This window comes from Myotis yumanensis, unplaced genomic scaffold (genome assembly GCF_028538775.1).
Source record: "Myotis yumanensis isolate MYYU_CA2020_CCGP unplaced genomic scaffold, mMyoYum1.0.hap1 SCAF_3, whole genome shotgun sequence".
Classification (NCBI taxonomy): domain Eukaryota; kingdom Metazoa; phylum Chordata; class Mammalia; order Chiroptera; family Vespertilionidae; genus Myotis; species Myotis yumanensis.
Genome location: NW_027223754.1, coordinates 191,928,631 through 191,944,296, shown reverse-complemented (window position 1 = coordinate 191,944,296; position 15,666 = coordinate 191,928,631). Strand labels below are relative to the sequence as shown.

General features: G+C 39.0%; 1 protein-coding gene and 1 pseudogene across 1 annotated transcript in view; both read right to left on the bottom strand.

Annotated features, from left to right (window-relative positions):
- Positions 1 to 424: 424 nt before the first annotated feature.
- LOC139007354 (alpha-2-macroglobulin-like) overlaps positions 425 to 15,666 on the bottom strand; it is a 55,678-nt gene continuing 40,436 nt past the window's right edge. The window contains exons 23-36 of the mRNA XM_070410708.1: positions 15,126 to 15,209; positions 14,501 to 14,677; positions 14,092 to 14,179; positions 13,125 to 13,281; positions 12,776 to 12,850; positions 12,101 to 12,281; positions 9,812 to 10,035; positions 7,422 to 7,640; positions 7,132 to 7,259; positions 4,971 to 5,061; positions 4,233 to 4,301; positions 2,586 to 2,688; positions 993 to 1,034; positions 425 to 650 (exon numbers count right to left, since the gene is read on the bottom strand). Of these exons, the coding sequence (XP_070266809.1) occupies positions 634 to 650; positions 993 to 1,034; positions 2,586 to 2,688; positions 4,233 to 4,301; positions 4,971 to 5,061; positions 7,132 to 7,259; positions 7,422 to 7,640; positions 9,812 to 10,035; positions 12,101 to 12,281; positions 12,776 to 12,850; positions 13,125 to 13,281; positions 14,092 to 14,179; positions 14,501 to 14,677; positions 15,126 to 15,209 (1,655 nt within the window). The 3' untranslated portion in view covers positions 425 to 633. The remainder of the gene's footprint in view (positions 651 to 992; positions 1,035 to 2,585; positions 2,689 to 4,232; positions 4,302 to 4,970; positions 5,062 to 7,131; positions 7,260 to 7,421; positions 7,641 to 9,811; positions 10,036 to 12,100; positions 12,282 to 12,775; positions 12,851 to 13,124; positions 13,282 to 14,091; positions 14,180 to 14,500; positions 14,678 to 15,125; positions 15,210 to 15,666) is intronic.
- LOC139005395 (small ribosomal subunit protein uS8-like) lies at positions 5,505 to 5,916 on the bottom strand (annotated as a pseudogene).

Here is a 15,666-nt window from a genome sequence, read left to right as displayed (position 1 = left end):
CCCTTCCAATTGAAAAAGACAACCGCGCCCTCAGCCGCCAGCCCGATCCGCGTGCACCTCTGTACCTTAGTATTTTACTTCCGCACTGCGCCTCCTCTGAGTCTTGGTATGCTTTTCTCTTTCCTTCTAGTTGTAGAATTTCCACTCAGCCAGCCTTCCTGTGGTTCTGGATGATTTCTGTTCCGTCTTTTAGTTGTATTTTTGAAGTGGTTGTTCGAGGCAGCAAACTCTGGTGTTTACCTATGTCGCCATCTTGGTTTCTCCCACTCTTTGACTTTTTGAAGGGTATTCCCATGACCAAACACATTTTACACTATTTTAGTACATATTTTAATATTTTCTTCTTTTCCCTGTAACACCTACATGAAGCCTACTCAGACCAACAATACTGTAACATTCTTCATTTTCTGAAGTCGCTCAGCCCTTGATTGCTATAAATTTTTATTTCATAAATTTTATTTTATATGGAAATGTAATAAATGTTCATTGAATGACTGCAGATACCATGATAAAGGTTGACTAGAAAAAAAGGTGTATTCATTAAGCTTCAGAGTTACAAAACTATTTTCTTCCAAGGAGACCTGAGTTTGTGGAACAGGAACTCCTGCAAAGCCATTTTCATTGACGTAGTCTTCACTCATTTCCTTGATCTGTGTGTGATAGTGGAAAGAATACAAAATTAAGATAAACTTGGATTTTCTGATCAATGCTGATTCCTTTTCTTACATCTGGGTAGTATAGTGTCTAAGGAAACCAATTAGTATAGTGGGCAACAAGATCCATTACTTATAATGATCAAATCAGCAATCCTCTGAACTATCTGAGGTTTAACCAGCAGTGTCCTCTCCAGATAAATGCAGTTTTCTATAATAAGTTACACCATGAGCAATATGATGTCTATGAAGAATGTTGAGCCAATATTTTATGGAGGAGATTTGAGGAACAAAACAAAGGGGTTCTGACTGCATTTGGAAGGAATGTGAATTACTTACCTTTGCTGCAAGGAGCATTGTACTCAGCAATTGCAAACTCATCTGCATAAAAACAAAATCATTAGGTGAAGTGAGAGAGATAGCAAACATTTATGGGATATAGGTTAGTGAAAGAGTATTATGGGAAAAATTGTATTTTGTCAGAAACATCAGCAGCATTCATTTGATGCATTGCTGGCTGCCTTATATTGTTAACTTTTCAAATATAGTACATTATGTTTCCTTTACTCTGTACTCCTGAAGGACAGTTCAATGTTGAACTTATTTAAATCAAATATTGTTGACCAGTTGATTTAGCTGAAGAAAAGGGAACTAAATATCTTACAGATATTTCGTACTAATTGCTATCTTTACATTATAGGCAGTTTCTATAATCCTATCTAATAATAGAGAAACATGGTAATTAACTGTAACTTCGCTACCCTTCCCATTGGCTAATCAGCGAGATATGCAAATTAACTGCCAACCAAGATGGCGGCCGCAGCCAGGCAGCTGAAGCGAACAGGAGGCTTGCTTTCTATAGTGAAGGAGGAAGCCAACATTCCCCGCCTGCCGCTGCCGGCCTCTGAGCTTGCACTCTAAGAAACAATGTTGCAATTATAGAAACTAAACAAGCTCCAGAAACCTGCTTTCAGCTGTCAGAGCTGGAGTTGCAACAGAGTTTCAATTATAGAACTTAAACAAACCCAGATACCTGCTTTTAGCAGCTGAGGTCTCAGAGCTGGAGCCGAGCCTCAGAGTTAAAGCCGGCTCTCAGCTCCAGTGACAACCATAGAAGGTAAATAAATCCCAGAATAAAAAAAAAAGAAAAAAAGGAGAGGTTGGGAGCTTCAGTCACCCACCAGCCTGAAAACGGCCCTCAGCCCCTCACCCAGACTGGCCAGGCACCTCAGTGGGGACCCCCACCCCGATCCGGGACACCCTTCAGGGCAAACCAGCTGGCCCCCAACCGTGCACCAGGCCTCTATCCTATATAGTAAAAGGGTAATATGCAAATTGACCCTAACAGCAGAACCACTGGGAATGACTGGTCACTGTGACACACACTGACCACCAGTGGGCAGACGCTCAATGCAGGAGCTGTCCCCTGGTGGTTAGGGCACTCACACGGGGGGAGCTCTGCTCAACCACAAGCCAGGCTGATGGCTGCCAGTACAGCGATGGTGGTGGGAGCCTCTCCTGCCTCCTCAGCAGCGCTAAGGATGTCTGACTGCAGTTTAGGCCTGCTCCCTGCTGGCAAGTAGACATCCCCTTAGGGCTGCCGGGCTGCCAGAGGGATGTCTGATTGCCATCTTAGGCCAATCCCCTGGGGAGTGGGCCTAAGCCAGCAGGTGGTCATCCCCTGAGGGGTCCCAGACTGCGAGAGGGCACAGGCAGGGCTGAGGGACCCCCTCTTCCCCCCCAAGTGCACAACTTTTTGTGCACCGGGCCTCCAGTGTATGTATAGAAGGCAAAGAGAGGAGAATCAGATTTGATAAAGACAAAACGAAGTGCTAAGAACTATTAATGTAATGAATTTCCCCTACATGTTTCTGTAATCCAAATTTCTGTGATCAGGAATTTAATTTGTATGTAAAAATTGCTCACACTCACCCGTCTCATAGTAATCATAGACTTTCACTATGGCTGGTTTGAGATCTCTTACTGGGATATCTTGGAGAACTGTGAAGGACAAGCTCAGAGTCTGATTTGTCACCTAGAAAGCAAAAGGGAATTAAATGAGCTTTCTTCTCTTTTCTTTGAATGACTTTAAATATTCATTTGTTTGGGGAAAAAACTCTTTTTAAATTATTATTATTTTTTTTATTTCTGCTTAATCATCACCCGAGAATATTTTCCCATTGATTTTTAGAGAGATTGGAAAGGAGGGGGAGAGACAGAGAGAGAGAGACATTGATGTGAGAGAGACACATTGATTGGTTGCCTCCATCATGCACACTGAACAGGGCCAGACATCGAGCCTACAACTGAGGTATGTGCCCTTGACCACAATCAAACCTGGGATCCTTCAGTCCACAGGCCAATGTTCTATTCACTGAGCCAAACTGGCTAGGGCAAACCCCTTTAAAAAAATCAACTAACAGGGTTCTTAAATTGTGCAGAAAGCTCTCCAATTGTTTCTTAAACAAATAAATCAATTCATATATCCCCATCAGTGTTTTGTTCATAGAGGTGAATGATATATGAATTTTATTGATTGGATAGCTATGTTTATTTTTGAATATCCAGAAATTTGGCACCATTTAATTTCTCTATCTTGCAGAAATACTTGTGTTGACTCAAAAAGGAATATAAAAGGTCATTAATTGTAACCTTGTTTAAGTTTCATAAATTTGTAAATTATAATATTCATTAATCTATAATAAATAAATTATGTACAACACATAAATATAAAATTAGAGTGGCTTATTGGTGGGCTGATCTATTTATTTCATGGCCCAAGTCCTTGCTGAGATTGACAGTATTTTCCCCTTTTATATTGTTGATGTATTATTGATATAATAATTGACAAACCCAATGGTACTTCCTTACATTACTCAGAATAACTTGAGGATATAATAAGCATATTTGGTAGAGAATTTCTTGCTTATAAAATCCTAGAAATATGAATATCCCAATATTATAATAAGCCATTTCTTTCCATAGCCCCAGATGAAATATAAATAAAGAAGGAGAAGAGAACATGTACTGGAATTAATGTTAGAATTCTCAAATATTTAGCATAGAAGTGATGTCTCAAAAATGCCTTCATTCATTTCCTAGATATCTCCCTTAGAAGGATTATCTTTATTAGAGGCCTGGTGCATGAATTCATGCACCAGTGGGGTCCATTGGCCTGGCCTGTGGGATTGGCTAAAACTAGCCCTCCAACATCTCCCGAGGGGTCCTGGATTGCGAGAGGGTGCAGGCCAGGCTGAGGGACCCCATCGGTGCACTATTGGGACCGGGGAGGGACACAGGAGGTTGGCCAGTCCGGGAGGGACTGCAGGAGAGCTCCAGGGAGTGTCTGGCCCATCTTGCTCAGTCCCAATAGGCCGGAACCCAGCAGCAAGCTAACCTATCAGTTGGAGCATCTGCCCCCTGGTGGTCAGTGCATGTCATAGTGAGTGGTAGAGAGGCCTTAGCATATCAGCATATTATGCTTTGATTGTTTAAACAGAAGATCAGATGAGTGGACACTTAGCATATTAGGCTTTTATTACATAGGATTTTTTGCAACTAGAGTGGCAGGACTCTCACCTTATCTAGGTAAATCAAAACATGGTTGTTGCTGACTTCTGTTCGGCTCACATCATCAGATCTTTCAAGCTGAAGAACATGAAGACATTGCAAATGTTAATAAACAGAAGAAAGCCCCTGGGAAACCCAGAGAAAAGAAGAATTTTTATTACCAAATTATATTAAGCCTGAGGATAATATTTCTTCTAATATTTTTTGTAAGTAAAGACAATAATGTTGTACAATTAAAAATAAAAGTTAATTGGGATGTAGGGTTTAATATGGCCTATGTGTAAAGTTGATTTATCTGAAGAAAAGGAACTAAATATTCTAAACTTGGGAATTGCATATATTTCAAGGTCTAACTCACGTTCTATTTTTTAATCAGGAGGTGATTTTGTTTTTGTTACTTCTTTTGCTTGCTCTAATTTATAGCAATCTCATTTTGTATGACCTTCTGTAATAGTTATAGTTTATGTCAATCTGTCATTTTCATATATTTTTCACTCGTTTATATGTAGATACTTTACCTTCAAGATTCTGAGCTACGTAAAAGTAGGAACCTGTTGACATTATTTTTCTAGTAGGTGTGGCTTCCAGCAGTGTGTTATGCTCATAGAGGCAGCAATACAAACATGCTACATTATATTTCTAAGTTTGGAGAGTATCAGTCTTTCATAGTGGTTGATTTAATAGGGTTATAATATATTGTCTTAGTCTAGAAAAATATAAAACAGTAAATAAAACAGAGACTCCTACCATTTTCACAGTTGGTTTCAGGGGAATGAAGCCAGATACCATCTTCACGTCAACAATCGCCATGTTGGAGGCAGGACGGTTCCCGGTGTAACTGAAGATCCAGGGAAGGAAGGAATTGGGGTTTTCTTTGTTATTAAATAGTCTTTTTTTTTCTATTTTCACAGTAAGCACTCAACAGCCCTAAAAGGTTCATGAGAGTCTTCCTAAGTGTCCTACTGAAGTGGTTCAGAAAACTGGCTCTGCATTAGATTTTCAGGGAGCCTGTTAAAGCCACAGAGATCAGGCCTACTTCTAGATCTGATGAATCAGAATTCCACATGTGTGGACTCTGAGGATGTGTGTTTTCAGAAAGCTCTACAAGTGATGCATAGCTGGACTTGAGTCCTCTAACCTGTGTCAGTTATTTAGTACATGTACTTTATCTTAATTTTTTTTCCTGAATAGTATCTCCAACCAGGTTTTAATATTCTTAGGTACAGACACATTTTCTTTTTGTCCATTGAGGCATTTTATTTGCACATATGTATGATATTCTCAGGAAAATATTCCCAGGATTTTCCCTCCTTTGTGTTTTTAACTTGCTTCTTCATGGTCCATGAAGCCCGCTGAGGTTGTCAGTACAACAAAACCAATTGATGGGATGGAAGCAGGTTTTTCTGCCATTTTTCTAGATCTTTGAGTTGCATATCAAATCTGGGGCTGATTACTCCACACTTGTTTAACCTGCCTGTGAGGTTCACAGTAATTTTCCCAGCTCTGTAGTCATCAGTAATTTTAAATTTGCCAATGTAACCATGTTGCATCATCACAGTTAGGAACTGGAGCATGACTTTGGAGCATGGTCTAGTAAGAATGTAGCATTTGCCTCTCTTTTCAGCATTGCTGATACTCCTGAGAACATCAGCAAGGACATTCATGTGCACCCTTATGATGGCACAGAAGGATGCCAGAAAGAGCGACAGATCAATATTTTTATAAGCCCTGTAGCTATTTGAATTCTGTTGTGTGTGTATGTATTTCTATATCTACATATCTATATATCTGTATATCTATATATCTCCATATATGTATTTTCCCCAAAACTGATTTTTTGGTATATAATCTGAGATCTAATTATTGCCAGTAGAAATTTTAATTAGAGAGGCACGATTTCCTTCTATTCATGCTTTTCAAGAATTCCTCATCTCCCTTTTTCTCCCTGGCTACTTGAAGATTGCTGCCATCATGAACGACACAGTAACTACCCAGACCAGGAAGTTCATGACCAACAGACTACTGTGGAAACAAATGGTCATTGACATCCTTTACCCTGGGAAGGCAGCAGTACCTCAGACAGAATTTCGGGAAAAACTAGCCAAACTGTACTAGACCACATCATCTTTGTGTTTGGATTCAGAACCCATTAGGTGGTAGCAAGATTGATAAAGAAGAGTTCCCAAAGCAAATGGGAACTCTTCTTTTTGGGGGAGAATATTATATTTCAAGGATGTCTGTGGAACACAACTGGCTTTGGCAGGATGTGTGGTTCTTGGATTATGCAAAGAAAAATGAACCCAAATATAGACTTGTAAGACATGGCCTGTATGAGAAGAAAAGACCTCAAAAAACCCCACCCCAAAACAAAAAAACAAGGAAAGGAATGCAAGATATTAGTTCTGGCAAAAGTGAACTGGAGATGGGACAGCAGAAGGAGTAAAGATTCTTCAGTCACTTTATTTGTGGTGACTATGCAGATTTTAATGAAGGGATTAATAAACTGAAAACTTAAAAAATAAAAAAATAATTCCTCATCTCTTTTCTGGATAGGGCAAGAATAATATAGGATTTCACTACTGTAGAATAAAATTAGGATGAGTCATTACATTATAATGAAATGAGAAATTCAGGTCAGAAGCAAGGGATAATGATCTACCTTTACTTATTATCGAGGGAAATTAATAACCTTTAAATAATGAGGTGTGACAATAATGGTTTCTGGAAGTAGAGGAAGTACAATGTAAACCTCATCACTGAGAAATTCTGTATCAACATAAGAACATATTACTTTTTTGGTAAATGTAGTACAAACATTCACCATCCCAGTGCTCGGCTTAGTGAGGAGTTCCATTAAGAAGATTGGTTGTTATACACAGAATTAAGTGATTCAGTCAGAAAGTCTTACCTGACATTCAGTGAGACCTGGAAGGTGGTGTGGGCTTTGGGTCCTTCACAAGTTTGGGGCAGAGTCTGTACCCCCAAAGCAAATGGGAACTCTTCTTTTTGGGGGAGAATATTATATTTCAAGGATGTCTGTGGAACATCAAAGACAAATATTTGTATTTTCCCCTTCCCCAATATTTCTCCCAACTTTCTCAACACTTTTTGATTTGTTCCATCATTTCCTGAATTAGGACTTTTCAGGGAGAATGGTTACTAGGGACCCTCTGTCCTCATCTGCTCCAAGAGTCTCACCTGGAGGTAGACACAGCCTTTTCCTGTTGCTGTCATGCTGTAATCTCCAGGCACCTTTGGCAATGAAATCTGCTGCAGTAGCAAGCGGTTGTCGTTGTCCACTTGGAAATTTGTGGAAAATGTCCCTGAAGATTGAATGGTCACCTGTACAGCCTCCCCAGTCCTGGTGAAAGTAGCTGCTCCATATCTGGACAAAGCATGGAGAGCCACCACTGTGTCCTGAGAGAGACAAGTGAGAGAACCTCTTAGGTATGATAACCCTTTGAGGACTCAGAAGCCCGAGTTAACTGCCACAAAAGGGCTTTGGATTTCCTATTTCCCTCACTACTTAAACACTGGAGTTCTAATTTCATTACTGGTTAGAATCCTTAAATAGATGACAGCACCATAATTTTCACATAGCTTCCTTGGACTATATGCCCTAAATTTTATTTTATTCCTCATAAAATTGACCTGTGGAACATCAAAGACAAATATTTGTATTTTCCCCTTCCTGTGTTATTGGATTATTCTTAAGTATTAATTACTGTACACATTAAAAGTCTAGATTATATATATACTAGAGGCCCGGTACACGAAATTCGTGTACTGTGGTGGTGCTGGTCCCTCATCCTGGCCTGCACCCTCTTGTAGTTTGAAACCCTTTGGGGAATGTCTGCCTGCCAGCTTAGGCCCACTCCCTGTGAGGATCGGACCTAAGCCGGCAGGCAGACATCCCTCTTATAGTCTGGGAGCCCTCGCTCATTACTGCCTGCCTGCTTGCTGCTCGTTACCTCTCAGCTCACTGCTCCTTAGTGCTGCTGTGGAGGTGGGAGAGGCTCCTGCCACCACCACTGTGCTTACCAGCCATGAACCCAGCTTCTTACTGAGTGGTGCTCCCCCTGTGGGAGTGCACTGACCACCAAGGGGCAGCTCCTGCACTGAGCGTCTGCCCCCTGATGGTCAGGGCATATCATAGTGACCGGTCATTCTGGTTGTTCCTCTGTAAATGTTTTTTATTATATATATATATATATATATATAATTTTATTATATATATAATATGTAATATACTTTTTTCAATTTTAATTACATATTGAGAAAAACAGTGAAAATAAGTTCAGTTACCACTCTCGAAGCATTTGAAAACTTGACAACTCTGGTTATACCAAAGTTCAGCCGTGCTCTAGCCCCCAAATTAAATTCTACTCTGCTGCTGAGGTCATTGTCTCAAAAGAGCCCAATGTCCTTTGTAGCCATGATCAAGGTCATGTTTCAGTTTCTTCAAAGGAAATAATTATAATTATTTCCTTGATTTATTGGCATTTTTATTTGGCTTTTCTTTCTTTTTTTTTTTTTTACTGGAAGTTTGAATTCTCCTTTTCATATTCGTATTTTTAGTTCTCATCAACACTGAACCTGGATGACATCCTGAAATTATATATATAAAAGCCAAAGTGATGATTACGACTGGTCGACCAAATGACCGGTCATATGATGATGCACTGACCACCAGGGGGCAGATGGTCAATGCAGGAGCTGCCCCCTGGTGGTCAGTGCACTCCCACAGACAACCTCCTGTGGCTGGCCAACCTCTCTCAGTCCCTCCCACTGGATGGCCATTCCTGATCAGCCCCAGTTGCTGGCCAGGCCCAGGGACCCCACCCATGCACAAATTTGTGCAGCATGGCTCTAGTATATTTATAAGAAATAAATGCTAACCATTCTAAAAACATTATTTAGTTTTTTCCCCATTCATATGGAACAATACAACATTAAGGACAATGGAGAAAGCAAGGAATGGCATTTTGTAATGGGTGTATAGGCTAACAGCTAAATTCTCTGAAGATAACACTTTTTGCTGTGTATGTATTGATAAATTTTTTAGACATAAAGTTATATTGTTAGGCTCAGGAGGTTGGATGAATAAGGATAGTTCTTTATGCTTCTGATGAATAAATGGGTAGAGGAAGCATAAAATGTGTTAGCTTTAAAAGAAACCAGTTAAAGGAGACCTAAGAATGAAGAGATGTTCAAGAAGAGATTATTGGGTTTTGGGTAGTATTTCTGGGAACTTTGAAAGGGACTCTCAGAACTTTCAAAAGATTGATAGATTTTTAGTCATTCTGCTATGGTATTGACAGTGGCGCCCCATTATTGCCTTAGGAGAGGTAGAGTAGTTACTGGAAAAAAGAGACTGTGATAATAATACAGGGAGGGGTGCCAGAATTCTACACATTTTCTTTTTAGCTCTTTGACTTTCATTTCCCTTTATTTCTCAGAATTCTAACAATATTTTCCTCATTTCAAAGTATTCTCATCTTTATGTTGTATTCTCGGATATGTTTATATCTTGTTCTAAACTTTTTTGTACCTGAAGGTGAATTAAAAGGTTCTAGGAAACTACAAACCTGGGTGGAGGAGAAGCCCCCTTGAGAATTCTGTTGCTTTGTGATCCACTTCACAATGTGTGATGCTGAAGTCAGTTCCTCTGAGGTTGGGGCAGGCTGGCCCATGAGGTAGGCCAGGAGCACATAGGATGTCATCTCCACTTCAGCAGAGGGAGCCTGGGGTTGGTAAAAATGTTCCATTGGTGCCTTGGGTTTCTGAGGTCGTGTCCAATGAACAGAATTATCTGGGGATGAGAAAAATCAATGTATGAGTGACTATATATTCACATTTAATTTAAGGTTAAAGTACCTAACCAGAGCTGAGATGAGGATTGCATTTCTATAATAATCTCTTGAACTTTATCTGGTTGATTTTCCTGAACATGGTTTGTGTTAGCAAGATTAAGGGGGAAAATGTTGCTGGAATGAGAAGCCCATATTCATTTAAGTTTTCAAGTGGTTGCTATAGTTGGGTTGGTGGGAGAGCAAAATAGCAGAGCATGTTCTCTCACTGGTGATCATATTTTTTCATTTCTGATATTTTGCAAACCTTATCGGGGGTTTGTTAAATTTTCTATCAAGCCTGCCCTTAGAGGTTTCTTGTGAGGATCACGAATCACTTGAGATAATAGAATTCATACTCATTCAATGGGAAAAAAATACAGTAATCCTTAAAATACCAAAGATGGACAAGGATGTGCAATAATGGGAACTGATTTACACTGCTGTGGGAAGTGAACTGCTCTTTGGAGAGCAATTTGGCAATATCCAGCAAAGAGAAAGATGTGCTTAGCCTACTGTTCAGCAATTACACTTCTCAAAGAATAACTTAGAGAAATTCACACACATGCACAAGGAGACAGGTATGTATTCATTGCAGTATGGCTCGTTATAGCAACAAATAAGAAAGAAGAAAAGATCCATGAGGAGAGGCACTCCATATAGACCATGACCTTTTATGTATTGTAATATATTGTTCAGTAGTGCATATTAATGAACCAGAGCCCAGCTGGCGTGGCTCAGTGGTTGAGCGTTGACCTATGAACCAGGAGGTCACGGTTTGATTCTCGGTCAGGTTATATGCCCAGGCTGTGGGCTCGATCCCCAGTACTATGTGTCATATACTCTACCAGGAGGCAGCCGATCAATGATTGTTTCTCATTATTGATGTTTCTATCTCTCTCTCCCTCTCCCTTTCTCTCTGAAATCAATAAAACTAAAATAAAATAAAATTAATGAACTAGAATTACAGGCACTCATATAGAGGACTTCTATTAGCATAATGTTGGACTTAAGAAAAACAAAAGGTAAACAAATAAACAGCTAAGAAAATAAGATGCAGAAATAAAAGTATGATATTGCTCATCTAAAGATGAAAAGTGTAAAAATTTTCAATATTATTTAGGGATACATTTGCAATAAAAACATTAAGAAATCCACAGAAATTGTAATGAGAAGTTCAGGATAATGATGCCCTTTGGAGTGGGAATGGTATGCAGGGAATTTTTCCTACAATGGTGATATTTTATTTCTTAATCTTGAAAGGAAGTATAAATGTTTTTGCTAATTATTCTTTATGACTTCTTGTATGTCTGAAATAATTTGAAGAATTAACAATTAATGGCACTGTCAAGGGAGAAAGTTAAAATATGTTTTATGGAATATCTTATTATCATTTGCATTTTATTTTCTATTTCTTTGACCTCCCCCATATAGACCATTGTTTACAAAGAAGTATTATGTGACCATAAAAAGATATGTCAACATTATCAGTCTTGTGAAATGAGCATAGAATACCAGAAGTTGTTCACGTTGCTATTTCCTTCAGTTCTGTCTTATATTTCAGATGATATGATGCACCAGGTAAGGGTTGGGTATATATATTAAGAACGGATATCTTAATCATAGTAGCTCATACTTTTATAGCACTTACTATGTGTCATATACTCTACCAAGTGCTTTACATGGATTAAATGATTTAACTCTGACAACAACCCTATGAGGTAAATACTATTGTTATCACCATTTTACTGATGAGGGAACTGAAATACAGACAAGTGACTTGCTCCATGTTACATAAGTAATACATTTTGGAGGTGGTCTCCAGGGGCCATGCTTGTCACTATTACAGTATACTGCCTCTTCTTTTTTGATGTGTGAATTAATTAAGAAATCCTAGATTTTATGATATAGATAAAAAAAAGAAGGAAGAAAGGGGTCACAGGAGGTAGGTGGAGGGGATTTTTGCAATTTAGTAGTATTTGATACAGAGAATGTGGGATGGGGGAAAGATTTCAGGTACGCACTCACCTTCCTTCACTGCTTCCTCATTAAGTGACGTGAGTACTTCATTCTTCTTTTCCTGGTTACCTGCCAGAGCAAAAGCATAGGCCAACAGTGCCTTGGTGTAGACATGGCTTCCATGGCGTCCTTCCTTTGCTGACTTCCAGGCTGACTCCAGGCAGAACATGGCATTACGGACAACAGGGTGCTGTGAAGGGATGACAAGAAGGGAACTGAGCTGTGTGAACAGGGAGGCTAGCGTTCCTAGGTAAATGCAGACTGTAGAACAGAAGTGAAAAACAATTTCAAATGCATTTGTCTATCTATCCTCATTCTTATGGATAGAGAGAATAGTATTTTTTATCTGTTATTCTCATATTTATAAGGCAGAAACATAGGCCATATCTTATAACTTTCAAATTCATTGTGTGTGTGTGTGTGTGTGTTTGTGTGTGTGTGTGTGTGTGTGTGTGTGAGTTGGGGAGGGGGATGGTTAGGGAATAAATAGCCCAGGAGCATCACTGGGAAAGTGTAAATCTTTCTTAATGGAGTGACCAAATTCTCTGTTGAGCTGGGAAGCATTGAATTGCATAGAAGGAAAGCTGACACTTGGCTTTTAGTAGGGTGATAGTTCACACAGCAAGTCAGTAGTTTCATGGCATCCAGACTCAAGCTTCAGCAGGGGAAGGAGGTGGTACCTACAGTGATGGGAAGAGGAATCTCCAGAAGGGCAATGGTGATATAGGCAGAGAGGGTCTCTTCATCTTCTACTCCACCCTGTAAATATGCACAAGACAGATCTGAGTAATTTAACTTCTGATAAGACTCTTAGCTCTCTGTTTTCTACTGTCATGAAATTTATCCTTTTCCATATTCATCCCAATGGGGCAACATATCATAATCAACCTAAATGCTATCCCCTCTTTCTTGCTACTATTCAGGTTTTATTTTCTTCTGATACCTTCCCTAAGGAATTCCTAGGTTATTACCCCCTCTTCTCATCCTTGATTTGCCTCATCATGGGCAAGTCAAAGGTGTGAGGACACTTCACCTTAATGGCATTGTTGAGCAGTGACCCAGAACTTCTGAAACAGCCATTGTCCTTCTGTTTTTGGGAGAGCCAGGTGAGGGCTTGATTAATGTGTGCTTCATCGATGAAGATGTAACGTCGAGCCTGAGCAAAAGTCTTCAGTACAAAGGCGGTGAGCCTGAGGGGGGAGGAAGGGATGATGATATTTATGTTGTCACATAAATGGTTTTACAACCACTTTGCAGCAATAGGCTTCATAGGACACTTTTTACATTGATATAAGTCATGTAACAGGAATTCCCATGTATGTAGAGCTCCCATCTCCTTTGGACTGCTAGCTCTAATTAATTTGCTGGGTCTTATTTTTCCTTGCTGGCCCACATCCTCTTTGCTACAGAGAGTCTAAGTACTTCTAATGTTACTCTAAAAAAATGTATTTGAATAAGGTTTTAAATCTTTCTTTTCCTTAGAGATTTCCTTTGGTAGATGGCAGAATCTTCTCATATACAACTCTTACATGCAATAACAACCTCTAAGAATGCTTTGCTTTATAGATTGAAAAACTGTTTCATATCATAGGTCCTTTTCATTTCTTTCTTTCTATTGGTGAATTTATTCTCAGTCAAGTTGAGTATGATCTAAAAAAAACATAAAATAATCTGAAGTGAACGTGAGATTATATAATAAGTTCACTGGCCATATTATAAAAATGCTCATGGTTATGGGAATAGTTTTTAGACAAACTATTTTAGAAAGAAGACCTTGATGAATTATTAACAGAACGTATGGGGGTGGGGTTCAAGTGTAGCATACATGTATTTGAATCTCAGCTTTTCTGTTTGTTACCTTGCTAATCTTGGTGTATTTATCTAGTAGAATCAAGTATAGGCTTAATAATACATATTTGATAAGGTTACTGTGATTATAATTATGATAATGTATGTAAATGAGCTGGCACAAAAATAGCTCAAAAAACTCCTTTTCTTACCAGGTATTGCCTGTGCTCCTGCCATATGTCTCCCCAAACGTACTATAGGAGCCATCAGAGTGCTTGTAGTTCAGCTGTCGCTGGTAACCTGGAGCGGAAGGTTTATGAAACAGTATGAAAGATTGTACATGCTGTAGCCAGAGAATTATCAAAATGCTTTGGCCTTGTGATATTTTAAAAAATTTGCTGTCATATGTTAGAAGGTTCTCAGTCCAAAACATTTTATTGGAGTTTGGACCCTGGATGGTTACCATGAAATTAACTTTCATAGTATTCTTATCATAAGAACTATCATAGTATGATAAGTGAATGTATCATAGTATTGATAAGTAACTCAAGCCTATTGGGAAACCCAATCTATGGTTGAAGTAATACTGTGAAGTTTTCACTCACTCATTCAGTCACTCACCAGTATTGAGGAAGCCAATGGCCTTGGACTTGACCTCTGGAGTCAGTTGCTGTGTTTCATTTAGATAATTCAGAACATAGATATTAGGAGTGAAGAGGACCATATTCTGTTCTCCACAGCCATAGGGCATTTGTAGGAGATTTTGTGTGTTTCTCATGGCAGAGGCTAATATGTCTCCTAAAGAATGGGAGAGATAGGAAGTCATAAAGCTTATCAATTATAACTTATCAGAACCATAAATAAATTATTAGCTGGGGTAAAGAAATGAAGATTTTTAGGAAAGGTAAATTTTCCAGGGATAGAAGTATGATTGGAATCAATAAACAAGCCTAAAAAAGGAGAGAAGAAAGAAGTTTAAATTACAATTGTTATTTTGAGAAAGTATTTATGGAAAAAAATGTAGTAGAAACTGTCAATATCTATAATAAGAGTGTAATATACTAATTAGACAAGACATCCTTCCAGACGACCTTCCGGATGAAGCTGGGGCTGTGAGGGAAGCCTGGGTCTCAGGTGGCAGAGGGAAGCCCATGCCAGTAGCCGGGGAAAGGAAGGCCTATTCTTGCACGAATTTTGTGCATCGGACCTCTAGTACTAGAATAATCTACTTGGGCTGGAGACTTACCCAAAACTGAGAAGGAGGCTCGGGCAGAGTCTTCTACCACATTTGGCGGCAGCTTCAGAGATACTTGATCAGGCACCTCAGCACCTAGAGAAAGAAACAAGTCAGCCATAATGAAAACTATTTCTGCTATATATCCTCCTGAAGAGCTCTAAGACCAAGAAGTCAGAACTATACCTTACCTAAACTTCTGAAAAGCTGTCTCTCTTTTACTATTCCAGTTTTTTATAAGTGGTCCTCCCCCAACCACTTTTTCTATTTATGTATAAAGTTGCTTTGTAAAAGAAGCCTACACATTTACTAGTGCCCCTGATATCATCATCCTATGGCTGATACAAGATGGTTATCACAAAATAATATATTTAATGTCCACCCCAACCTCCTTACTCAACAGTGATGACAGAGAAAACACACAAAACCCCCTGATGTATACATAAACAAAATAAAAATATCAAAAATTTCCTAAATTCTATAATAATGCTCTGTCTTAACTTTCATCAAATTTCACCAAATATGAAAATAGTATTTTTATGGAAGTCCTAGA